This window comes from Mustela erminea, chromosome 4 (assembly GCF_009829155.1).
Source record: "Mustela erminea isolate mMusErm1 chromosome 4, mMusErm1.Pri, whole genome shotgun sequence".
NCBI classification, from domain to species: Eukaryota; Metazoa; Chordata; class Mammalia; order Carnivora; family Mustelidae; genus Mustela; species Mustela erminea.
This window is the reverse complement of record NC_045617.1, coordinates 73,566,162-73,593,608: the sequence shown is the minus strand read 5'-3', so window position 1 is coordinate 73,593,608 and position 27,447 is coordinate 73,566,162. Positions and strand designations below refer to the sequence as shown.

The 27,447-nt window shown below is 38.5% G+C and overlaps 1 protein-coding gene and 1 long non-coding RNA gene across 13 annotated transcripts; one reads left to right on the top strand and one right to left on the bottom strand.

The window, feature by feature from the left end:
- Window positions 1–4,261: 4,261 nt before the first annotated feature.
- On the bottom strand, window positions 4,262–5,681 carry LOC116588479. The gene is made up of 2 exons (XR_004284960.1): window positions 5,070–5,681; window positions 4,262–4,513 (listed from the first exon to the last, which is right to left on the bottom strand). It is a non-coding gene; the product is annotated as an uncharacterized LOC116588479 (long non-coding RNA).
- RNF146 (ring finger protein 146) lies at window positions 4,708–26,859 on the top strand. Of its 12 annotated transcripts, none has more exons than XM_032339600.1 (4): window positions 4,717–4,825; window positions 6,604–6,670; window positions 14,906–15,008; window positions 24,555–26,859. In XM_032339600.1, coding segments are annotated over exons 3-4 (1,080 nt in total). In that variant the 5' UTR covers window positions 4,717–4,825; window positions 6,604–6,670; window positions 14,906–15,006; the 3' UTR covers window positions 25,633–26,859. The 12 variants fall into 12 exon arrangements, with proteins under 12 accessions (XP_032195488.1, XP_032195491.1, XP_032195485.1 ...); XM_032339594.1 differs by having other exon boundaries at window positions 14,901–15,008; XM_032339602.1 differs by having other exon boundaries at window positions 4,721–4,813.
- Window positions 26,860–27,447: the final 588 nt, after the last annotated feature.

Below are 27,447 nucleotides of genomic sequence, written 5' to 3'. Positions count from 1 at the left end.
TGGCCTCTGTACTTAATGCCATCTAAAGGAGAGGGTCTGCATCCCAAAGTTCTCTGTGAAAGTACCAGAATTTTATTCTAGCACTCTTAGGTCAAATAGACATTAGCCCGGAGTTGGCATATACTCACTGACTTAGTCCAGTTTCATGCTCCATTTATAAGAATGGTGTAACGTTTCCCAGAATCTCATAGACCCCCATATGGAAGGTCCATAGGACAATGAGGAAGAACAAAAGGGGACACTCAATACTGGTTACAGTAGCAGCAAATACCTTATCTGTTGATGCCCAGCCTCACACTGGCACTTCTATATTGCTTGGTATCTAAGGGAGCCAAAAAGTCATTTTCCAGAACCTGCTAACTGTTGGTTTCCTCTGTAGTTCTACCCAGTGGAAGACACTCATATGCAAATAGGAGGTGGAAGGGGAAAGTTGATTCTTTTCTTGGTCCTGGCTCTGGCAGTAGCGAAGGTAGGTAAGTCCTAGTGGCCATGAGACCCTGGATCCCTGCAGCCTTGGTGGGCTTATGAGCTCTTGGCTTGCTATTGCAGCAGGTCAAACAGATGTGCTCCAGCAGCCTTGAGGAACATACGAGTGGCTTTAGGAACACTAGAAAGCCCTCTGTGCCTTCAACCTCAGGAGAGCTTAGTGACTTTCTAGTTACTGATTTCATAGAACCCTCATCTTCCTTCTTTGTCTCCTCCGTTTTTTCAAAATTTGCAAGCAATTCACTGCATTAAGTTCCCTTTGTTTGAAATACATAAGGTGGTTTCTATGTTCCAAATTGGACCCTGACTGATACAGTGCTGTGCAAAAATATTTCAACTTTTTAGGTTATAATTTTATTAAGCTGATAATTGGTATGCATATGATTCCATAAATAAACAAAAGCCCAAATGCATGATTATAAGTCCATTTAACATTGATTCCTTAATCCTAGTCATTTTGAGGAAAATGTGATATTGCAAAACATATCTGCTGCCTGTATGAATGTAAATTACTTCCTTTTATGTAATAGGTGCACTGTTTAAGTTTCAGTTTTATTAAAATAATAATCAAGCTTTAAAACAACAAATAATTCTGTCAAAAAAATAAAACAGAGCACTTATCATTCAAAACTATACTCAATGAGTGGTCACGTCATCCAACAAAACAAGCACGGATTTGGGAGATTATAGCTAATATTGTCAATATAAGACATCTAAAAATCAATATATACATCATGTGTTCATACAAGCAGAGTGAGGAAAGTCAGCCTTGACTTTATAGTCAAACTGTAAAATTTTCACCCAGTGACCACTTTGTGTTGTATTATTTCCCAAGAATACAATTGTCAGAATTCGGTTGTAACTTCTAGGGCCACAGTAGGAACATGGATAACTAGTTAAAGAGAGAGCACTGATTATCACATTAGGTAAAGGAAAAACAAAGTAAAACTGTCTATTACTTACAAGGGAATTCTACTGGGAAAGTAAAACTGAGAACTATCTAAAATATTTAGTTGCTTAAAAATCCAACTCTTGATTTTGGCTCAGGGCATGATCTTAGGGTCCTGAGATTGAGCTCTGCATTGGGCTCTGCACTCAGTGGAGAGTCTCCTCCCCGCTCACCTCCTTCCACCCCTCCCCCACTTGTGCACGTGTGCACACTCTCTCTCTCTCTCAAATAAAAAAACTTTAAAAAAAGTAATAATACCATTAAGTGTAAACATAGTATCTAAATATTTTAAATATCTATATATTGAATAAAAAAACTATATTCTCCAATAAAAAGCTTACTTAGTGAGAAGAGTGGCATTATCTTGTGTTTTGTAAACCTTTTTTAGCCTGGCTTAATTGATACAGCCAAATTCTAATACATCTTTCTACATTCGATCTGTTGCTACATCACACATCATGTAACCTCAGGAAACTTCAATGTACAAAGGCACAGGAGGTTAGGGAACTGAGTGAACCAGGCAGCTAGAGTGTTAGTATTATTATCAAAATAATGTTCACCTCTGGAGCCCTCTGAGATCTCAAGGACCCCCCCCAGGGAATACTAGAAAACAGCTTAAAAACCAGTGCCCTTAGACTAGGTACATCAGTGGTTTTCAACAGATTTTTCACTGTAACATTATTTTCTCATGTGTGTTTTCCTGGATGTCTTCAGATATTGACTAAACAAAATGAATACTTTAATTATTAAGCAAAACAAATAACATCAAACACTTATGGGTGCTGGAGGACAGTAGAAGGAAGTGGGAGTGCCCAGAGAAATACCTGGTTTTCATGAAAGTATTATATGTGCTTGTGGAAAATAGACAATAGGTTAGGAATAATGAGCACTTTGTAGCAGTCTGTTCCAACTCCTTTATCTTTGATTCAATGAATCAAAACAGAATGCCAGCGACCATAACATTATCAATCGGTGATTGAATAAAGTGATTTATTTCTTTAAATCACTTGAAAGTTTGAGCATTTTAACAAATATATTTATTTACTTATTTATTTATTTGAGAGAGAGCATGGGGGGGAGGGGCAGAAGGAAAGGGAGAGAGAATCTGAAGCTGACTCCGGGCTGAGCACAGAGCCCAGTGTTGGGTTGGATCTCACCAACCAGATCACAACCAAGAGTTGATGCTCAACTGACTGTGCCCCCAGGTGCCCCAGAAATGAATCGTTTTTAAAACACTTTTGACAACATTGAGAAGTGTATTATTTATAGATAGAAACTCACCAGTATGTTTCAGGTGGCTGGTAGAAATGGGGTATATACTATTATCCAATTCTCTTTATATGCAATTGTTGACAAATAATGAGTTTTTATTCATTTATATATTGTTCGGGATATAAATGGGTGTGCACTATTCATTCATTCTTTCGACATATATTTATAGAGTTTCTCTAATATGTCAGGTCCTATTACTGGCAGTTAGGATACAAAAGAGAACACAAATTCCTTCCCAGAAGAGATTTATGTTCTAGTGTGGAGAGACTCACAATAAAGATAAATAAACTAACTAAATCATACCTTACTTTGTGATAAGCATTAGAGGAAAAAAAAGTAAAGGGGGGGGATAAGAAATACTGGGAATAAGAGATGCCATGATTTAAAATAGGTAAGCAAGAAGAGGACTGACTGAAAGGATGGTTTTTTCTAAATTAAAAAGTATTTATGGATCAGTAAACATGCTTGTGTCCTGATCTCCACTCTACCTTGAACAAGAAAGTCTTTAAGTCATGTAACCTTGTCATAGCTATTTTTTAATTGATAAAATAAGCATTAGATGAGGTGAACTCTTACAGTCCCTGCCTGAATTCAAATCCCGGCTGTGTCTGTTTTTGTAAAATGGGAATAACAATAGTACCTACCTCATAGTTTATTGTGAGCTAATATGTATAAGGCACTTAGAATGGTGCCGTTCACAGTTAGTATTATATCTTAAAGCTGGAATTTTCAAGTATATGTCAAATTTTTGGTATTACTTGTTCGTGGGGTGTGTAGGATAAAGGAGTAAGACAGAGGATTAAGCTTAAAGCTGGAGAACATGCTCTTCAACATCGTAACACTTACAGACGTTATAAAAAACATTATTTTGCTTACACTAAGCATCATTGGGCTAGATGGCACTCTTCAAGAACCTGTTATATATTGATATATATGAATAAAAACCTTGAAATATATTGACTTCAGAATAAAAGAGTATGTAAAACATGTCTACATATATAGTCACTAGAAATTTCCAAACTTAAAATAGTTAATGATGTCTCAAAAATGCAGCAGCACTGCAAGTAAGATACTGCCATTTAATGTTGGAATATATACTCTTTTAAAGACAATACGCATGCTATTCCACCTTTTTACTAGAAATTCAGAAAATATAATCAGTTCCGAGAAAGACAATGTATATGCTAAAATATAATGGAGAATACCGCCACGGTTTTGACGGTTAAAACCACACGAACGCAACAAGATAAGCCATTCCTTCCGTTTTAGATTCTTCTGACTAATCTCTTCCTCCAGCTACCTATGCTCTAGTCTAAGAAAAATGGGTCCAAAAGGAAATTAAAGAATTTTTATTTATTTATCTGACAGAGATCACAAGTAGGCAGAGAGGCAGGCAGAGAGAGAGAGGGAAGCAGGCTCCCCGCTGAGGAGAGAGCCAGACGCGGGGCTCGATCCCAGGACCCCGAGATCATGACCCCAGCCCAAGGCAGCGGCTTAACCCACTGAACCACCCAGGCGCCCCCCAAAAGGAAATTAAGATCTATTTTTTTTTTCCGATTAAATTGCTCAGCCCTTCAGACGGTGAATTAACTACAACTCTCAAAGAACCCCTTCGTTGTGGCTGTTATGAGAACAAGCAGTACTCTGCCAAGGACTCCGCACCCCCAAATCCAGCTAGGCGCCCAAAGGCTTCTCTTGGGTCTCGAAGCGGGGTTTCTGAGCAGCACCACCTGCCGGTTCTACACGCGTCTTCCTTGCTTTGCCCCACATCTCACCGGTGGACCGCCTTCTTTCGATCTCCGGTACCTAATCACAAATAAAGCACAATGCAAAGCCGTTAGAACGATCCAGGCAGAAACTGCAGGTCTCCAAAGGCAGTAACAAGTAGATCCCCAACCCCTCGCTTCAGTGCTGGGTCGCGGAGAAACACCGCGCAGAAGGGCTACTGCGAGCGCCCCAGTACGAGGCTCTACTTCCGCCCCGCGCGGCCCCGCCCCCTCGCGACGCGACGGGCCGTCACGTGACCGTCGCGCGCGTTCCCGGCCGCTGCGGGCTCCGAGGCCGAGGAGGAAAGACTGCGAGACGGCCGCGACTGCGGCTAGAGAGGTTGGAGTCAGGGTGAGGTTCTTCGGGGAAGGGTCAAAGTCAGCCACTCTGACGTCCTAGCCCAGGGAAAGGCGTGATGGCTCGCGGTGTCACCTCCTGGAGCGACGCGCTCCGGGTCGGCCCTACACTCCGGGCCTGAGCGGGGCGGCGGCGAGGTCAGGGGCCGGTACGTAGGTGGACGCCCTTGGGCCGGCGCGGCCGCGGCTCTCGGCGCCCAGGCGTGATGGGGCAGTTCAGCTCTTCCCGCCGCCCCCACCTTGATTGTTGTCGCAGGCGAGAATACTGTGACGGGCGCTGCGTTGTCCGCCGCCGCCGCAGCAGCCCCTGCCCTGGGCGACGGCCCGGAGCTGGTCACGGTCGGGGTGCGAGGGGAGGAGCAGCGGCCATTACTGCGCAGCCTCTTCCGCCAGGGTCCTCGTCTCTGCCTTTGGTGGCAACCCGGTTCCTCTTCTCTTCCCTTGGTGGTGGTGTCAGGCCTCTCCTGGGGGACCTTCCGTGCTCAAGATTTAAGGGCGGCTATGGTTTGAAGGTCCTGAGCCCTGTCTCCCGTGTGGAGGCCTCTCCCCGGGTCTTGGGTCAGATCGCAGCCGGGGCGTACAGTTCCCTGTATTTTGTCTTTTTCCGGAGTGTCTTTGGCTACTTCCTTCTCTTCCCTCCCTCCCTCCTCCTCCTGCTCAGTGTCTGGGTCTTGCCTAGTAGGAAGAGCAGTCCCTCCACCTTGCCCTGGTTAAGCCCAGCGCTGCGTATTCTCGTTGTTTTGATGAGTAGTAATCTTCGGAACAATTAAGAGATCTCTTTACCAGTTGAGCCGCGCCCCCCACCCAGACCCTCAGTGCATCTTAAAAGCGGAGGCTGTTGCTTTGTTCTGGTTGCTGAGTACGAATTCTCTCCCTACCTCCCCCCCCCCCCCCCACCCCATCCCATCTGAAAGAGTACGGGTCTTCCATTGTTGTCGCTGTTTTATTTTCTGTAGATCTAGAGAAGGCTGTAAAACTGTTTTGCATTTACACACACATTTGGCAACTGGAGCTTTCTCTTGTTAATCATTTCGTATATGTTTTTATTTTTCTATCCTAAGTGCCAGTTTAGTCACACTTAACCAAATTTCGAAAAGTACTCAAATTTTAAGTAAATTTTTTGTAATATTGGAACAGTGTGGAATTAAGGGAAGAATAAAGCCAAGAAATGGTAGAAAAAGCATTGTCTTTATAGCTTGACATTTCAGGCGCCTGGGCGCACTCCCCCCCCCCCCCCCCCCCGTGTGTGTACTTTTTAAATAGGATGAGAAAGTATAACATTGGCACTGAAAACAGTGTATAATTACAGAAATTGGAGGACTCAAGACTTTTTGTCTTTTTAGCAAATGAATCTATGTTTAGACTCTGAGAAAGACGTGGAATATAGGACACATGAAGAAATTCCCCACAGAAATAATGGGATTTATGATGTTGGCTCTGCTGTTTTCATGACCAGCAAATACTGTTTGTCTTGAGTGTCTGAGTGCTCCAAAAACACATGAAAATAGGTCAGGCAGATTTAAAGAGAAAACCAGAAAAGTGAATGCTACACTAGAAATAGATTTTTGGGTGTGTTTGTTTTAGCCTTGTGTATCTTAAATTGAAACATTTTGTTAAACCAGCTCTTCGATTTAGAATTTATTTTTCAAATGGGCCAATGTAAGTTGTAGGCAAAATTAAAATAATGGTAAACATTTGAAAGTTTTTGTTATATACTGCGTGTTAAAAACTTGGTAGAATTATAATCATCAGGGAAACTATTTTTCCAAACAGCTAGTCATCAGACATCAGGATGAAAAAGAGAAATGGCGTTTTTCTTTTAGGAGTCGCGTGTCAACTGGTAAAGTATTTTGTTTCAGTTTCCACTGATTTGAATTGTTAGAAGACTAGGACAGATTTTTTTTTTTTTTTAATGGATCCAGAAATGATTTTTTAACTTAATATGGAAGGAAAAGTTAGTATTTAGTCTTTTCTTTTCACAATATTAGTTTGTTTAGAGATTATTTTATGTATTAGCCATTTACTGGCATGAAATGCCTGACATACTGTTAGCTGGGTAGTTGATTTTTTTTTTTTTTTCCCCAGTGTCAGTAACAGAGGGTGCTACCCTTTTTTACATTCCCCTCCGTTGTTCTTGATTGTGCCTAAGGAACATGAATTTGTGAAACAACAGGTTGGATAAGGAATAATCTTTGTGGATATGGAAACCATTTTATTAACATTCTTCTACAGCCACCTGTGCCTATTTATGGAATATTTAGTGTTTATGGCTTACTGCCTTTTGGATTAATTAAAATAAAACCTGTTAAATTTATGTTAAAGCATTTAGAATTACAGAAAAAAGAGAAGGGTTAAATAACATGGGAGTTAGGATTTGACCAGGGTCACACATATAATTAGCAACAGAGCCTTTCTCATTTACAAAATGGCTGCAGGCTTTGAAATGTCTGTTTGATGAGATGAAAAGACAGTATTTGTTCACAGTCACATTTCATGTTTTGCTTAAAATAAAATGCAGAGGCCACAGTTGGTGGGGAGATGTAAAGGTTTAATGCTTGAATATGACGAGTGTGAAGGTCATAGATTGCCATACAGTAATGTTTTATAAGGGGAGTAGTAAACAATAAAGGAAGTAATTCTTTAAGATAGTGTAGTGTTGGGGCTCCTGGGCAGCTCACTTGGTTAAGTGTCCTACCCCGATCCCAACTCAGGTCTTAATTTTAGGGTCCTGAGTTCAAGCTTCATTTTGGGCTTGAATAATTTCAGTGTATGGGTATATCCCCATACAGTAATAGAAGAATGTGCAAAATATAGTGGAGGGAACAGTTTTGGGGAGGTAGTCAGAGAAAGTGGTAGTGTAGTAGCATTCATAAGTTATACTAGGAGGAGGAAGTACAGAACTACAAAAGGGAGGTTTAGAGAAGTATGAATAATACCAAATTATGAATCTGTGAGAGCTGTGGTAGGAGATAAGACTAGAGAGAGATTTAGATTTGAGGTCAAAAGCCTTTGAATACTGTCCTTAGGCACTTTGCCTTTATTGTATAGGCTGGAGAACCAATATGGGGCTTCACATATGGGAAGCCCATTTTGCCTTCTAAACATATCACTCAGAGGCTTTTCCACATGGGTAAAATAAAATCATATCAAGTATTGGCCCTCATTTAGTTGAAATGATTTTTGACTAAAGACTTCTGTTTCCCAGTATGACCTGTGTTTTCTGTAAGCTGAGTTTTAGCAGGGGATGAGAGGGAAAGCTAAAAATGGAAACATTAGGGCATTTAGGTATCTCTCTCAATTTGAGACTCTTAAGAAATACTAAGATGTATCTGCTAAATTATATCCCGTCTCTATTTTTTCGTTCACTGGTCTTTGATTTTTCCTTTTTTTTTTTTTTTTTTTTTTTTGAGTTGGTATACCACAAGTTGGAAGGTTCATTGAAGTATTTTTCTTTTCTGTCACTGCTAGCTTTTATATAGAACATTTTCTGTTTTGTGTATTTTGAATTAAAGAGTAAAAACTTTTATTAAATAGCTGTCAGTAATTGGAAAAATATAGGAAGTCTTCAAATCTTTATAATTTGATGTATTTTTTAAGATTTTTATTTATTAGACAGATTATGAGTAGGCAGAGGCAGGCAGAGAGAGAGACAGGGGAGCAGGCTCTCCACTGAGCAGGGAGCCCGACGAAGGGCTTGATCGCAGGACACCGAAGGCAGAGGCTTTAACCCACTGAGCCACCAGGCACCCCTTATAATTTGATATTTTAGCTATTATATACTTTCCTTTTTCTTTGATAAGTTCTTTTGAAAAGATAATCATTTATTTGAATCTGTTATGTGGAGAAAAATGGTGGTTTTTTGATTTTGTGACTGACTTGAAAAGTGGAACTGTAATTAGCCTAGATATTTTCAGAGAAGATAACAGCATATTCAGATAATAGAAGTGTGAATTTGTTGAGTGGTCACAGATTATAAATAGTATGGTATTACTTTATTTTCAGTTATACTTATTTACTAATTGGTTGAGTGGGTAAATGACTTAAATTCACTGACAGTCTCTAAACTCATATATTTTGAAATTTAGTCTGTCATCTTTTTCCCCTAGAATTGTTAAGGGGCAGAAATATGTAATGTAGTTTCAGATCTTTTCTTTTTTTTCTTTTTTTTTTTTTAAGTTTTTTTATTTATTTGACAGATCACAGTAGGCAGAGAGCCAGGCAGAGAGAGAGGAAGGGAAGCAGGCTCCCTGCTGAGCAGACAGCGCTACTCTGGGCTTGATCCTAGGACCCTCCCTAGGACCATGACCTGAGCTGAAGGCAGAGGCTTTAGTCCACTGAGCCACCCAGGTGCCTCAAATCTTTTCTCTTTTTATTACCTTCCTAATAGTTCTTTTCTGTACAAATTTTCACCTAAAGAAAGTTGGTATTTGCATATCAAAATAGTGTGGTAAATTTTACTATAGTAATTCATAAATTATATTGAGTTTGGTGTATAATTTATAAATCATTCATTGAAGCAAGAATTATGTATGTTTTAATTATTTATGTTTACCAAATTAATTCTGGCTTATATTTAGAATTCACTATTTTATCTTACATCTTTGGATGAAAGGAAAAGCCTCCCTCTCCCCTCATTAAAAAAAAAGTCTTCAGTTACAAATTAGAAATTTTCTAAGGACTACTACATATGACCATTCTGAATATTTATTTACATGCTATGCCCTGTCTTATGTCCACTTGGCATTGTAATTCTCAGAGGTTATAGTGGATGAATCAGCTTGGGAGAATTGGTATCACTGAAACTAGTCAGTTTTGATTACAACACAAAATGCAGTTTTCTTTTTTATCTGTGTCAGCAAAGGTGTGAAGAAAGTAACATGGAGTTCATTTTCTTAATTCAGCAATTCTGGTAATAAATTGCCAGTTTGGTATGTCAAAAGATTGTTAATACGCAAGACATTCTAAACTGGCATTGCCCAATATGATAGCCACTAGCCACACAGAGCTGTTGAGCACTTGGTAAGTGGCTAGTCTGAACTGAGTTAGTGCTGTAGGTATAAAATAAATACCAAATTTCAAAGAGTATATACATGAAAATATAAAATACCACATTTATAATTTATATGCAATTTGGAAGTGGTAATGTTTTAAATATTTGGGGTTAAAGTATTTAAATTAATTTTACCTGTTTTATTGTTCTTAATGTGGCTAATAGAAAATTTCAAATTACAAATGGGGCTTGCATCATATTTCTCTTTGGTTTTGCTGCTCTAGACTTCTTCTCTGAGATAGAGTACACCGAAGAAGAAAAGTTTTTTTTTAAGGAAACACTTTAAAAGTGTTTTTAAGACACTTTTAAAGAAACACTTCCCATCTCCCAATATTGATAGCTTTGTGATTTGGGGTTAAATCCTTATGGGTTTGGGTTTCCTCATTTATAAAATGGGTATAGTCATATATACAGGGTTGTTTTAAGGTTATCAAGAGCTTCATGAACTTTCTAGTATGCATATGAACCACCTGGAGATCTGATTCTTACTATGGAATGGGGCTCCAGATTTTTCATTTGTAAGGGACTCCCAGGTAAATGCTGATATAGTTGTTGGGGACACAGTTTGTATAGCTAGGATCTAGAATACTACATAGATTTTAGTTTATTTTCCTCCCCCTAACTGTTATCCATTTAGGGTCCACTTGAAAATTATCCATGGGATATAGGAATTGGAAAAGTCACTGTAGCTTGCAAGATTTACTAAAACTGGTTTTATTCTTGTTTTTTTTTTATCCTCATTCTGGAGAATTCATTGCCAGTGAACAAAGCCGTAGGTGAATGATGTGCTTGTCAAAAGATGTAAAGATGGCTTGAATCTTACATTTGTAAATGTATTAACTTCCCTCTGTTGTATTTTAAGCTCTTTAAAGAAATGATTAGAACTTGGTTATCTTTATATCTTTAGTGGCTGGCTTGTTCACAGAACTCAAATGGTGTTATGTGAATAAATTTGTTTCAGTATTTTATTTTTCTCAACAGTTACTTTAAGAAGTTATTCCTTCATCCAAGAAATAACACTTCAAGTCAACAAAACCTGATTGGCAGTTTACTGACCATTTAGAGATAAAAGACAGTCTTTATCTTCAGGAGGTTGATGGTTTAATAGAAAGTTAAAAGCAAATAAATAATTTCAGTGTATGGGTTATCCCCATACAGTAATAGGAGAATGTACAAAATAGAGGGAACAAATTTTGGGAGATAGTCCGAGAAAGTGGTAGTATAGTAAAATTCATAAGCTGTAAAAGAGCTAGATTGTTTTAGGAGGAGGAAGTACAACACTACAAAGGGGAGGTTTAGGGAAGTATGAGTAATTTGGTACAACTAGGTTATGAATCCGTGAGAGTGGTGGTAGGAGATAAGTAAGACTAGAGAGAGATTTAGGTTTGAGGTCAAAAGCCTTTGAATTTTGTCCTTAGGAGCTTTGCCTTTATTGTATGGATTGAAGAACCAAAATGGGGCTTCACATATGGGAGGCCCATTTTGCCTTTTTAGCATATCACTCAGAGGCTTAAATTTGAGGGGTGTTAGTGAAGCATGATAGACTGAACAGTAGTTCAGATGAGAGGTGATACATGTCTAAACTGAGGACACTAGGAATGGCAAGAGAGTAGAGGATAGATTCCAAAGGTGTTAAGGATAAAAGTTGACAGAATTTGGTTGGAGAGATGAGAAATGAGATGAGAGATGAGAAAAGGATTTTCTGTTTTTCTCTATCTGCATTCCTTGATTAAAGCATGGAAGCTGAGATGTCACTTTGTAAGATGCGTGCAGACATGGGTGTTCGTGGAGAATGTTTAGACGAGAGACAGATGTGAAAGACAAGTATTCTATTAAGAAAGAAGTTAAAATGATTGGGTTCCAGATTGGGCAGGAAAAGAAATGAGACTGTCAACTGCCTAAGAAAAGAAGGCTGTCAAGAAACTAGAGGTCCTTGTGAAATTAAAGAGTTGTGGGCATGAGTAAGTTAGCTGGAAGGACCAGAGTTTGTAATCTAAGACAGAGATTACAATTTTAGAGAGGTAGCACTGTAGGTGACTTATAGTTCCACGTGTATCATCATATTTTTTTGCTGGATGGACAGGGAGGTGAAATTTACTGAATTTAGGATAATAGGAATTGAAAATGGAGTACAGTTTTTCTCAAAGTGGATTTGATGGATTACCTGCATCACTTTCACTTAAGGTGAGATTCCCGGCTTAAACGCCATCCAGGTCTACTGGCCTAGAGTGTCCCGGGTTAGGGCCCGAGAATGTATATCTCTAATAAGCAGCCTCAGTGGGGCAAGATTAAGAACCTCTTAGTTAGGAGTTGGAATGGGTCATATTTAAACTGGTTCACAGTAATGTGTCAGAAGTTAGGATGGAGAGGATGATGAATAGTGAAACTTAAGTCACTGCCTTAAAGGTTAAGCTAGAAGAGCTGTAGGTAATTACATAGTCAGTGGTGAGCCTTCAAAGAAATACTGTTCTTGTTAAGAGTAATAATGATAGAATAGTAGAATGTTTCCTCCTGTCCTGTGTGTAAAAATGGGCAGTTTCTGTTTTGAGTACCTGTAGAAGAGAAATGAATGACATCTCCTGTGGTGCCATGGAAGTTGTAGGCACCTAAAGGGTAAAGTAAAAGGGTTTGTGGTGGGAAGTACGGGCGGTGGTCAGGACAATGGAATCCATATAATGTGTGGACTAAGTTTCCAAAGTCTGTATAACGAAAAGGTTATTCAGAAACTTTTTTTGAGTCACTTTTGAAAATCCTCCGGTTCTAAAACAGATGATTGTAATGTTAAACATTAAGTAGGATAAGCTGGCTCATATTAAAATCTCACCGGGAAAAATTTCTATAAAAGATAAATAATTTATCTTTAAACACTAAAACCCCTGTATTGTGAGAGGCACATGGAACTGGAAGAATTCAACTCTTCCCTCTTGCTGTTACGGTGAGGCTTACAGTCTTTTTAGTCCTTATGTTTGCTTGATTCTGAGTTCTGTGTTGTGATGTGCCTCCGGCACTGGACATCATGAAGTGGCAGGAGAGAATACTAAAAGAAGGATTAATGGCTGAAATGTTTTGGTTGGTGCTTCTGGATTCCCTGAATAAGAGGCATCTTGGGAGAAGTTTGGCTTAACAATTGTAAACTTGGATATACATGTACATAGCCGGAGGTTCTAGTTAATGTGATGGCCTTGTCTTTTCACACACTGCTTTCTTGTAGAAAGGCAGTGGCTATGGAATACATTGCATGTGGGCTAATTTGTCCATATAGAACCTGATTGACTTTAAAAACATTTTTATTGTGATAAAATATAAATAACATAAAATTCACCATCTTCGCCATTTTAAATGTACAACTCATTGTCATTAATTACATCCACAATGTTGTGCAACCATCGCTACTATACATTTCCACAGCTTCATCATTTTAACCAGAAATTCTATATCCATTAAGCAGTAACCCTGTTGCTCCTCTCCCTTGCCCCTGGTAACTTACCTACTTTCTGTCTCTGAATATACCTATTTTCTTTCTTTTTCTTTTTTTTTAAGATTTTTATTTATTTATTTCACAGAGATCACAAGTAGGCAGAGCAGCAGGCAGAGAGAGGGGGGAAGCAGGCTTCCTGCTGAGCAGAGAGCCCAATGAGGGGCTCAGTCCCAGGACCCTGAGATCATGACCAGAGCAGAAGGAAGAGGCTTAACCCACTAAGCCACCCAGGTGCCCCTGAATATGCCTATTTTCAATACTTCATTTAAGTGGAATCCTAGTATTTGTCCTTTTGTGTCTGGCTTACTTCACTTAGCAAAATACTTTCAAAGGTGCATCCATGTTATAGTATGTATCAGAACTTCCTTTCTTTCTATGGGTAAATAATACTCCATTGTATTTGTATACCACATTTTGTTTATTCTTCTGCTGATGGGTGCTTGGGTTGTGTCCACCTTTGATTTTTGTGAATAATTCTGCAGAGAGCATTGGTGTACAAGTATCTGTTTCCGTCTTTGTTTTCAGTTCTTTTGGGTATTTACTTGGGAGTGGAATTGCTGGATTATATGATAATTCTGTTCAGTTTTTTTGAGGAACCACCAAACGTCACAGTGGCTGGACTAGTTTTCATTCCCATCAGTAGTGTACAAGGGTTCCAGTTTTCCACATTCTCACCAATGCTTCCTGTTTCCCCCCCTTTTTTTTTTAATTATAGCCATCCTAACAGATGTGAAGCAGCAGTTCGTGTGGTTTTGATTTACATTTCCCCTGATAACAAATAATATTGAGCATCTTTTCATGTATTTATTGGCGGTTTCTACATCTTCTTTGAAGAAGTATCTATTTATTTATTTATTTACCTATTTATCTTTTTCTTTGAAAAAGTATCTTTTGTCCATTGAAAAAAAAATTTTTTGTCCTTTTGTTGTTGAGTTGTAGGCATTCTTTAATGTATTGTGGATATGAAATCCTTACCAGTACATGATTTGGGGTTTTTTTTGTTTTTTTTGTTTTTTTTGTTTTTTACCAGTACATGATTTGTAAAGATTCTCTCCCATTCTGTAGGTTGACTTAACTTGCTTGACAATGTCCTTTAACGCCCAGAAGTTTTAGTTTTGATGAAGTCCACCATTTGCTTTTTCTTTTATTATCCATGCTTTTGGTGTCATTCGTATCTAGGAATCCATTGCAAAACCCAACTTCCTAAAGATAAACCCGTCTGTTTTCTTCTAAGGGTTGTATGGTTTTATCCCATTTTAGGTAGTTGGTCTGTCTTGAGTTAGTTTTGTATGTGATGTGAAGTAGGGATCCAACTTCATTCTTTTGCAATGGGCGGTTTCTGTTTTGAGTAGCCTGTAAGAAATGAATGGCACTTCCAGTACTGTGTTGAATAGCATTGGTGAAAGCTGGTATCCTTGTTTTGAAATTTTCTCATTTTTAAGATAAAATTTGCCACTGAATTTTGTTAAAGGATCGTACATAATTGACTAATTTTACTGATCTTAATCTTTGTAGAAGTTGATGAAATAATTTCTTTTGCAGCACAGAATGAACCAGCCATGGAAGACAAAATACCTCACACTGTTTGACTGCCTGTGAAGATGATTGTTTATTTTTGTGACAGACAGCTGTGGGATCTGTAATAGAAATGTAAGTATGGCATCATGGTTTGTCCCAAAGATGCAGTAAATTAAATGAATTGATAAAATGCAATTAGCCAAGTATGTTATATTTAGTCCTAATTATACGAAATGAGCATTTTGTATTGTTTTAGATGTTTTATTGAGTTAGTAATTTTATTCACGTTAAATTATTATTAATGTAGATATCCAGAAATCTTATCAGGAGAAATTTCTATAAAAGTCAATGAAACAAGACAAAAAAATTTTCTCATAGAAGGCTAAAAAACTGGGAATTTTTAGATCTTCTAGGTTCTACTTTCTCTTTTCATACTAATTTACTTAAAAACCAAACTAGGCAGACAGTATCACATTCTATAAATAAGAGGGACTTAACAGGACTTAAAAATACTAGTTATTAACAGGACTTAAAAATACTAGTTATTAAAAGCTTGTTTAGCTAAATTGAAGTGTTCTTTAAATTGATTTTTTAAAATAAAGATTTAGAGAGTGTAGGGGAGAGAGGGGCAAAGAAAGAGAGAGAGTCTTAAGCAGACTCTGTGCTGAGTGCAGAGCTCGACACGGGCTTGATCTCACAATCTTGAGATCACGACCTCAGTTGAAACCACGAGTCAGACATTTAACCAGCTGCACCACCTAAGCACTGGGATTGTGATTAGTTGATTTTTAAAAAATTTAATATATTACTGCATTTTAATTGAGTTCACTCTAGCCCCCAGTTTTACCAGTTGTATTTTTCCTATTGTTTAGTTTTTGTGAAGTATGCTTTACAATATTACATTACCATGATTTTGCCCATTTTGAATGTCATTCTATTCTTGATGTATATTTTTACATGATGAATATATTTCTGTCTTCCAAGTTAATATGAACATTATCCAACCTGTAGGTATTATTTCACATGTTACTTCAGGTTGACATGTAACTATTGCTATCTACTTCAATATGATGCTTTAATTATATATTAAAAGTATGGCAGTATCGTTCTTAGTGTTGAGAATCTGATAAAAGAAAAGTGAAACCTATAAGCATTTTTCTTTAAAATTGGGGCAAATAGGGTGCCTGGGTGGCTCAGTGGGTTAAGCTGCTGCCTTTGGCTTAGGTCATGATCTTAGGGTCCTGGGATCGAGTCCCGCATTGGGCTTTCTGCTTAGCAGGGAGCCTGCTTCTCTCTCTCTCTCTCTCTCTCTCTCTCTGCCTGCCTCTCTGCATACTTGTGATCTCTCTCTGTCAAATAAATAAATAATCTTTAAAAAATAAATAAATAAAATTGGGGCAAATATGTCTTTTATTTAATCTTATTCATATGTTATCTGCCCATGTGTGTGTTTGTGTGTTTGTGTGTGTGTGTGTGTGTGTGTGTGTGTGTGTGTGTGTTTAAATCCTGTAGGTTAAATATTATACTGGTCATCAAGGAGCTAGATTGTGGTCTAGGAAGTGAACCATAAATATTAATTAAACAGTGGAAGAAATGCCATATTGAGGTAATAATAAGATGCTTTTGAACTGAGAGGATTTAGTCCCTCTGATGGTCCAGAGTGAGAAGAACTTTTAGCCTGATCTTGAAGAATAAACAGAATTTTAACAAGCTGAGAAAATTAGGAAATGTTTTTCAAGTCAGGGGAATGAGGGAGGGGCACAGCTCCCTAAATATCAGGGTATCTTAGGGGAGTCAGGGAGCAATCCCATGTGGCAAAGTGCGGTAGATAGGAAGAGATGTCAGAGTTGGTAAAGGGAGTGAGTATTGAGTACCTCCTATATTGCTAGGAGCTTACTGGGTATTTTATTTGGATTATTGAATTTAATTACTGTGAAAAATGATAATAGCTCATTTATTGGTGAAGAAACAGAAGTAGAAAGATGAAATCATTTGCCCTAGGTCAGTGTTTTCCAAATTTCTCTGTTAAAAACTTGTTAAAAACACAGATTTTTAGACTGTAAAGCAGATATGTGCGAATTTCCAGGGTAGAGCACACCAGCTAATTCTTTCTTTTGGAAAGGTTTGGGAAATGCTTTCCAAGGTCCATGTATTAAAAATAAATGATGGAGCCAGGATTCTAATTAAGTCTGCGTTACTCTAAAGGCTTATGTCAATGTACTCGGAAGCCGGTGCTTAGGAATTTGGATTAGATAATGTAGGCAGTAGAAAACTATTGAAGATTGGAAAGAAGACTAATTAGACATGATTAAACTGAGAAAAAGGGATGAGGAGGAGAAAGGACCGAAGTCAGGGAGTCCACTTGGGACGTTAGTACAAGAGTGTATACAAGAACCCAGAATTGGGATTACAGGCTTTGGGAATAAAGGGCATACATTCTAAAGGTTTCTGTCACGGAAAAGAGAAGTGGTTAAGGAATAAGGGAGCATCCAGAATGGCTCCGAGTTTTAGGCAAGATCAAAAACAGGAAAGAGAATGAATGTTTAGGAGAGCAGAAATTTTGATTTTAGTCCTGTTTTATTTTAGGTTCTTGGAGAATATTGAGGTAAATTCTTTGAATACAGATTGGAAATACAGGTGGCATGTTCTGGATATTAGATTTTTGGAGTCGTGGTAGTATATGTATTAATTTGAAATATTCAGTAGACTGTGTAGACACAGAATATAGTGTGAAAATAGGACCACAGACAGCACCTTTGTGAAGAATACTGGTACTTAAGGGCAACTAGAGAAAAGAGAAAACAATAAAATAGAAAGGAAAATTGGGAGAAAGTACCATCATGGAAATCCACAGTATAAAGTTTTAGAAAAAGAGTTGGTGGTCATACCATTCAGTGCAGTGGAATCAAGTATATTGAGAACAGAGATCCTTAAACTAAGCATGGTAGTTGATACTGAAATTTAGGGGTAGAGAATATGAACCAAAATCTTGAGGGAATTGGGATGGTACTAACACCAGAAATTGAGGGGGATTAGCTTTTCAAAACAACTAGCAGTACTCTGTCTTGAGCCAAGAGGAGTGATGATAAGGTAGAGTAAGGATAAAGATAAATTTCAGGGATCCACCCTTATTAATTTTTGAATGATAATGGAGTCCAGGATATCTCTAAACTAAGAAGTTGGAGAAGTTGTGTAATTGTCTTTGGGGGAATAGGGAAAGGAAGTTGTCTTGACTGAGTGAAGAGTTATTGATAGGAGGATTGATAGTCTCTGGGAAATCAAAATAGCTATGTGTGTTGCTTACAACTTTTACACCATACATTTCACTATAAAAGTGGAAATTTTCATGAGTTTAATAGTTAACTTTTATTAAGTCTTCTCCTTGTTTGACCCGTCTTTTTTTCAAAGGTCTCCCTTGGAGCTTTTTTGGTGGTGGTGTCTCTTTATTCCCCATCTCTCTCCGACCATTTCTTAATATCTTTTGTAAGCTAATTTGCCTCATTAGTAAACACTGAAATAATCCAAGGTTCTGTGGTTGGGCCTTTTGTCTGCTCTCTCTACAGGTTTAATTTGGGCATTCACTCATTTTCGTGTCTCCATAAAGAACCATGTATTGGTGACTCATCAGACTTTTTTTCAGGTTAGATTTCTTCAGAGTACCAGTCTAGTAAATTGAGCTGTCAACTACCTGTCTTCATCCAGAGATCTTATAAGTATCTCAAAGTCATTATGTCTGAAACAGTACTCTCTTCTCAGATTCTGAATCGTAATGGGTATGCCATCAATGTTCAGAAAGCAAATACTTCCATTTCCTAAGTATTTCTTGTATTCATTTGTTGGAACCTTACATCTGCATCCTCCCTCCCATTATCTTCTGTCTGAATTACTATAAATCCTACTTTCTTTTGCCCCATGCCACTGAGTCTTCCTTCAAAAAGCTGTCCAAATGATTTTAATAAACAACTAAGCCTATCACTTCCTTACATAAAACCTTTCAGTGAATTCCTTTTGCCTATTTAGGAGTTCATATGTAGACCAGCTTCATAGAGATTCTGAACCCTTTGAAATTATATGTAACATTTCATCAGATTGTTCTTAATAATGCTGTAATCTAGAAATGTTTAAGAACCTGGGGTACCTGGGTGGCTCAGTTTGTTAAGCGTCCGCCTTCAGCTCAAGTCATAATCCCAGGGTCCTGAGATTGAGCCCCGCATTGGGCTTCTTGCTCAGAGGGAGCCTGCTTCTCAGCCTGCCACTCCCCCTTCTTGTGCTCACATACGCGCTCACATTCTCTCTCTCTCTCTCTCTCTCGGACAAATAAAGTTTTTAAAAATAAATACATAATAAATAAAATGTTCAAAACCATTGGTATTTAGAGAAAATGTTTAAGTTTACTAAGATAACATAATATACAAGGTCTTCGCAGCATTTCCTCTTGGGTGGTATATTTTATCATGGCCATAATTATCATGGAGGCATTCATTAGTAGCTAAGAGTGCAGACTGAAGTTGGTCCATCTGGGTTTGAAACATAGATTTGGAATTAGCTCAGTCATTTACGAATGGAGCCTGTGACTTTGGGCGTATCACCTGAGCTTTCTATATCTCATTTTCCTTATCTGTAAAATGAGGAAAATAGTGGACCCATTTTATAGGGTAATCTGAGGATTAGATGTAAAGTATTTCAAACAATACTCTCCCTCAAATAAATAAAATTTAAAAAATAAAGTGGGGGGAGAGGGGTGCAGGGCCTGAATGGCTCAGTCAGTTAATCATCTGCCTTGGGCTCAGGTCATGATCCTGGGGTCCTGAGATTGAGCCCTGCATTGGGCTCCCTGTTCCACAGGGAGTCTGCTTCTCCCTCCCCTCCTGCTCTCTCTTTCAAATAAATAAAATCTTAAAAAAAAAAAAAAAAAAAAAAGAATTTCATTAACAGTTGATTTATTTAACCTAAATTGAAAGAGATGTAAGAATACTTGTGCTCCCATTCTGTATCTAATTTTAGTTCTTTCTGTTCCCAAAATGTTTAAAGTAATACTGAGGTTTAAATAAAGCAGTAGGACCTGATGAATTGAAAGAGGCTTTCATATTCAGGTTTATGCTTTCATTTAATTTATTCAATTTACAATAATTTTGAGTTGAATGTGAATTATCCCAGCTTTACTGGCGAGAAGGCTGAAGACTCAGAAGCGTGGTGTGAGTGTGTGATATTTTTCAAAACCTCTTACAGGTACATTAGGTACTGCTTATATTTGGCAGAATTGAAAGTAATGTACATAGACGGTTACCGCAGTATAAAGTTTCTTGGAACAGACAAAAGTATCTGAATCTTTTGCCAAAGGTAAATCGAAATATGTGGTATTCTATCTCTTGTCATTTTGGGAAGTACTAAGATTTTGTATTTAAGAAATACATATGAGTTGTAGGGAGCCTAACAGAATGTATTGTGCCCGGCCAGTTCTTTCTGGGGAAATAGGAGGACAGCATTGATTAAACAGTTGAGAAGCAAGTGCTTTCACTTGCTTCACTTAGATTGTTAAGTGGCAAGATCTTTGAAGGCAGGTGTTTATTTCAAAATATTTTGAAGCTCTTTTAAGTGCCTAACACATGTAAGAGTTCCTATCTGGTAGAACTTAACATAGGTTGGGGGAAAGTTACAGTTTACTAGTTTGTGTAACCTAGAGTTTCTGGTAAAGGAGTTGATTGGAAATGGAATTAAAGGTTGAAAAAAGGTTTGGAAATCAAGTATTTCATAGTGATCCGTTCTTTCCACTGAGACTGCGAGCCACTTCCTTTTCTAGACAGATATAATCTTTTCCAAAACTTGCTCTCATTTTGAACCTTGTGTATTGTAGAACCAAGGACACAGGAGAAAGCAGTAAGAGAATAGATTGTTGGACTGGATGTGCTGTGATTTAAAGCCTAAGAGGAATGTTTCTCAAGTTTTGATGAGCATAACTATTTTTACTGACTATAACTTTTGTAACGACTTTACCCAATTTTGAATGCTTGATCTTGGAAAAAGGCAGAAATTCTTATTCCTTGTTTAAAACAGCAGAATCAGTGGTACAGAGAGACTGTCATTCATTTTAAGCAGCAGTTAATTAATGGTTGCCAATCTCTGTGAGACCTTCACCTCTGTTTCTCAGTCTTTTTACATATCACTGGGTGCACTCCTCTATCATTTTCTGCCCTTTTAAAATATCTAGGTTGGGGCACCTGGGTGGCTCAGTAGGTTAAGCATCTGCCTTTGGCTCAGGTCATGATCTCGGGGTCCTGGGATCAAGCCCCACATCGGGCTCTCTGCTCAGCGGGGAGCCTGCTTCTCCCCTCTCTCTTTGCCTGTCTCTCTGCCTACTTGTGATCTCTCTCTGTCAAATAAATAAATAAAATCTTTAAAAAATTTAAAAAAGGATTACATTTATAAAATATCTGGGTTTCCTAGTTCTGTGGGATAAAAATCAAATCAGATGTTTCTTTAGCCGGGCACAAAAAGACTTTAATGATTTAGCTTCTGATCACCTTTGTAACTTCATGTCTTGCTGTTCCATTGCTTATATGACCCAGGGCCGTGTATGTGTCTCTGCCTTCAAATTCTTCCACTCCCCAGACACCTCTGCACCCCATACTTTATAGCCATGTCCATCTTCTAACCTCTCTCTCATTATTACTTTTTTTTTTTTTTTAAGATTTTATTTACTTATTTGACAGAGATAGATCACAAGTAGGCAGAGAGGCAGGCAGAGGCCGGGGCAGGGTGGGGGGTGGTGAGCAGGCTCCCCGCTGAGCAGAAAGCCGGAGGCGGGGCTCGATCCCAAGACCCTGAGACCATGACCTGAGCCAAAGGCAGAGCCTTAACCAACTGAGCCACCAAGGCGCCCCCTCATTATTACTTTTTATAAGGATCCCAACATGTTATTGCAGGAATTAGGCCATATTGTGATACTGTGATTATCTGCTTTGCTTGCATGTGTGTTTCCTTATTTAACAAAGTAGGCATGTATCTTTAGGTCCTTCAGTACTCAGCATTGTGGGGCACTTGGGTGGCTCAGTTGTTAAATGTCTGCATTCGGCTCAGGTCCTGATCTCAGGGTCCTGGGATCAAGCCCCACATCAAACTCCCTGCTCAGCAGGAAGCCTGCTACTCCTTTCTCCCACTCCCCCTGCTTGTGTTCCCTCTCAGTCTCTCCCTCTGTGTCAAAGAAAGAAAGAGAGAAAGGAAAGGAAAAGGAAAAAACCTCAGCATCATATATGGACTATGGTAATTTTTAAATAAATGTTCATATGACTCAATAAGGCAGAAATTAACAAATTTTATGTGAGTGTTTAAGCCCAGTATCATCCAGTTTTTTTTTTTTTTTTAAGATTTTATTTATTTATTTGACAGACAGAGATCACAAGTAGGCAGAGAGGCAGGCAGAGAGAGAGAGAGAGAGGGAAGCAGGCTCCCTGTGGAGCAGGGAGCCCGATGCGGGGCTCGATCCCAGGACCCTGAGATCATGACCCGAGCCGAAGGCAGCAGCCCAAACCACTGAGCCACCCAGGCGCCCCACATCCAGTTTAACAAACCTTGCTCCTTTCCCTTTCAGGCAGTTTCAACATTCATGTCATTTTCTCCCTTTTTACAGGATTGTAACATTTGTGAAGCTTTAGTGATTACAAAGTATTTTTGTTTGGTGTTTGTGTTTTTTGTGGTTTTTGGCTGTTCTCACTGAAGTTTTATAAACTCAGATTTGTAGGTAAGGAAATTTAGACTGGATTTAACTGGGTGCTGAAGAGTAAGGAAGAGGGAGACTCGGGTTTTTAGATTTCTTATCTAGCAGTGGTTTCATTGTGTAATAGCTGCCTTATTGCACGTCACCTTTCTACCTTGGCCATCTGCAATTGATCATTATAGTCTTCAGTGTGCTGCTTCTGGGTTGATCTTTAAGTGCACTGACAGAATTTTTATACATTCCCAAGGTATATACAAGTAAATTCTTTAAAAAAATTTGTCAGGGGTGCCTGGGTGGCTCAGTGGGTTAAAGCCTCTGCCTTTGGCTCAGGTCGTGGTCCCGGGATCCTGGGATCGGGCCCTGCATCGGCCTCTCTGCTTGGCAGGGAGCCTGCTTCCTCCTCTCTCTCTCTGCCTGCCTCTCTGCCTACTTGTGATCTCTGTCAAATGAATAAATAAAATCTTTAAAAATAAATAAATAAAAATTAAAAAATTTGTCAGCCAGGCGGTTTAAATTAATGTTATTTAAAGTAAAATAAAAGGGACATTCAGGTGGTTCGGTTAAGCCTCTGCCTTTAGCTCAGGTCATGATCCCAGGGTCCTGGGATTGAGCCTTGCATGGGGCTCCTTGCTAAGTGGGGAGTCTGCTTCTCCCTCTACCTGCCACTCCCTCTACCTGCCACTCCCTCTGCTTATGCATGCTTTCTCTCTGACAAATACATAAAAATCTTAAAAAATAAAACTCAAAACATCTTTTTTTTTTTTTTTTAAAGTTTGTTTATTTATTTATTTGATAGAGATCACAAGTAGGCAGAGAGGCAGGCGGGGCGGGGAAAGCAAGCCACTCAGGCGCCCCTCAAAACATCTATTTTATATGATGGTACTATATTCTCCACTGAAAAACATTCATTTTCTTAGCTAATATTTGAGTGTTCTCTCTCTGCCAGGTCTTGTATGGGAATACAGAGACGAGCCAGTGATCTGTGTCTTGTCTTTAAGATCCCACCTGCTTATGGGGAAGACTTAAATTAACAAAATAAACATACATACAAATGTAACCCTGAAATTCTAATGAGTACTAGGAATAAGAAGTACATGGTAATAAGGTATTTAAAGAAAAAAAATAGGGTGATTTGACTTAGTCATGGAGACTTCCTCAAGAGGGATAAGATGGGTAGTAGTCAGTCCATGGGGGATGTGGAAGGCAGGAAGTAAAGAAATGTTCATATAGAGAAAACCGACTGAAGGGAGCGGCCAGTGTGGTTGGAAGCCTGATCAAGGGGAAGTCTGATAGAGATGAGGCCAGTGTGAGAGGTGGGGGGCAGGACTATTGCAGGGCTTATAGGTCCTAGTCTATCCTAAAATCAACTTTTTAAGCAAGAGGTCAGGCTAGACCAGTTAAAAGGCATTTTCAGTTATTTGATGAACAGTATTTACTTGGTGGCTAGGGAAGGGTAGAAATGCGTAGTAGGTGGATTCAGGAGATACTTAGGATAAAATTGATAAGACCTGCTGAAGTTTTGGATGCAAGGAGTAGAAGGGCAGTTTCAGTGATGGATTTCTGGCTTGAAAAAGGTGGATAATGGTGTCATGGGGTGGGGGGTGGAGCTTTTATGGAGTAAATAAGGAAGAAACAGATAATGAGTTCAGTTTTCCTTTTTGCTCTCAAGACATCCAGGAAGAAACCTAAAATCAACCGTTAGAAATCTAGATCTAGGGCTCACTACCATGTACTTCTCATTCCTAGCACTTAGCAGAATTGCACTGTTAACATCCATGTGTGTGTTTATTTTGTTAATGTCAGTCTTCTCCATAAGCAGGTGGGCTTTCGTTTTTGTTTTCCCATTGTCCACTATGTAGCACATGTATATAATAGATGCTTAATAATAATATGAATTGTTGAATTATATTGGAAGAGTTGAAATATAATTTTAATAGTACCTGTATTTTCTTTCCTTTTCTTAGGATGGCTGGCTGTGGTGAAATTGATCACTCAATAAACATGCTTCCTACGAACAGGAAAGCGAATGAGTCCTGTGCGAATACTGCACCTTCTCTAACTGTCCCTGAATGTGCCATTTGTCTGCAAACATGTGTTCACCCAGTCAGTCTGCCTTGTAAGCATGTTTTCTGCTATCTGTGTGTAAAGGGAGCTTCATGGCTTGGAAAGCGATGTGCCCTCTGTCGACAAGAAATCCCTGAAGATTTCCTTGACAAGCCAACCTTATTGTCACCAGAAGAACTCAAGGCCGCGAGTAGAGGAAATGGTGAATATGCATGGTATTACGAAGGAAGAAATGGGTGGTGGCAGTATGATGAGCGCACTAGTAGAGAACTGGAAGACGCTTTTTCCAAAGGTAAAAAGAGCACTGAAATGTTAATTGCTGGGTTTCTGTATGTTGCTGATCTTGAAAATATGGTTCAGTACAGGAGAAATGAACATGGACGTCGCAGGAAGATTAAGCGGGATATAATAGATATACCAAAGAAGGGAGTAGCTGGACTTAGGCTGGACTGTGACGCTAATACCGTAAACCTAGCGCGAGAGAGCTCTGCCGACGGAGCGGACAGCGTATCAGCACAGAGTGGAGCTTCTTCCATTCAGCCTCTAGTGTCTTCTGTAAGGCCCCTGACATCAGTAGATGGTCAGTTAACAAGCCCTGCAACACCATCCCCTGATGCAAGCACTTCTCTGGAAGACTCTTTTGCTCATTTGCAGCTCAGCGGAGACAGCATAGCTGAAAGGAGTCATAGGGGGGAAGGAGAAGAAGAACGTGAATCGCCATCTTCAGGCAGGGTACCGGCACCAGACACCTCCATTGAAGAAACCGAATCAGATGCCAGTAGTGATAGTGAGGATGTATCTGCGCTTGTTCCACAACACTCCTTGACCCAACAGAGACTTTTGGTTCCTAATGCAAACCAGACAGTATCTGATCGATCAGATCGATCAGGAACTGATCTATCAGCAGGGGGTGGAACAGTGAATGCTGGTGTCAGATCTAGAAGGCCCGATGGACAGTGCACAGTAACTGAAGTTTAAAGTCTTCCGCTCCATGCTCAAAGTTAAAATGGTTATCTGTAAATTTCTGCCCACATAACATTATACTCATCCCTGGTAGTGCATTTTTGGGAGTTGGGGTGGGTAAGGGCATGGGGAGGACAGACTTGTAATTAAAATGTCTAACATGTCTGTTGAGGAATTTATTTAATATAAGGAACTTGGCGTTAATAGTTGAGAGCGGTTTAGTAATAACCCAGTTTTCTTGAGATCTGTTTATTTTATATATTTTTAAAATTTCTTCAGTTCTTTTGGCCAACATGTGTGTATTATCTGTGCATTAACAGTCCTCATCTGACTCTTGCGTTGTGTCTTATTTTTCTGCATGGATTGAAGTAAAACCATTACTCAAATTTGGCATCTATGAGATGTTGGTATTGGTATGAACAGGAAGCTTAATTAATGTGAGAATAAATGTGAATTTGGGATTTTAAAATAGATGAATAACAGCTGTTAAATACTAAAGTTACTGAAATGGAAATGTAAAGAAAACAGCTAATAACTCATGTTTCAGAATCTTGTCTGTGACATACTTCACGGCGTTTCCCATAGGCTTTGCTGTCTAGTCCTTGTAGTTTGAGGTTTCTCTTGACCTGCATTTTTCTTTTTGATTACAGAATTTATAATTTAATAAATACTAGAGTTTATTAAAAAATAATTTGTCTGTTGTTTGCGTCTAGAAAGAGGATGGAAACATTTTGACATTTGCGGCCAAAGGTCAGTAAACAGGTGGTGGTTTGAAATGGTTGTATTCAGCTTAGTCACCTACTCAGGAAAGTTTTTTTTTCAGAGAATATTTAAACAGAATCTACAAGCAATTGCATGGAATAAGTATGTATGGAAATAAACCTAAAGCTCGTGAGACTTGAATTTCTTATATAACTGATAGTAGAGACCATACATATTAGATTTTCATTGCCAGTCTTCACTAGTGGTCTAATACTAATTAAATGGTAGGCTTATTTGTAAACAGCATTAGTAGACACAAATTTACTTTACATAAAATGTAGAATTTGTGGTAAAATAGGAAGTCTTGGGTTAACTTGGTAATCCAGAATTTGTTTCTGAAAAATGGTAATGTGAGTTTGTCTTAATATATTTAACTCAGAACAGTAGGATCGTGTTGAAGCATATACAAGTTATTTTTAATGTTTTTCAAATGTGAATTGAATGTTACCATAGCAAATAAAAACTGTCCTTACTCTGAAAGTATCTTTTATCTCTTGTTGTGATAGGTTAGAATTGGGAGTTAATTCTTTGACTTACATGCTTTTTAGAGCCTGTATTATAAGATGATCATAAAAGTTTGAGTTGTACATTTGTATTAAGTCTACTTTTAGAATATAGCTAGTTATGGAAAAGAAAGGTCAGCTACTTTTCAGAAGAAAATAGAAATCTGATCTATTACGCAAATGTTAGAAGATGCTTCATGAGTCCTTTTGACATCTTAGGAAGTTTTGATGTAAAGTTAGATTTTATTATTAAGTAAACAGTAGTACTTATTACTAGTTCAGAAATTCCAGGGCATACACATAATGGCCAATTTTGTAGAGTCAGTAGACTTTCCACATGATGACTTGTTTGGGAGAGAATTTAAGATAGAAAACTAGGTTATTAAAATACCAAATAAGGCTCCAAATTTGTAGGAGGGTAAGGTGGGAGGCTTTTTTATTTAAAAGAAGAACCATAAAAAAATAATAAAAGAGCCATTCACCAATTCTTTTTTAAAATTATTTAATTTATTCTTTAATTTTTAAGTAATCTCTATACCCAGTGTGAGGCTTGAACTCACAACCC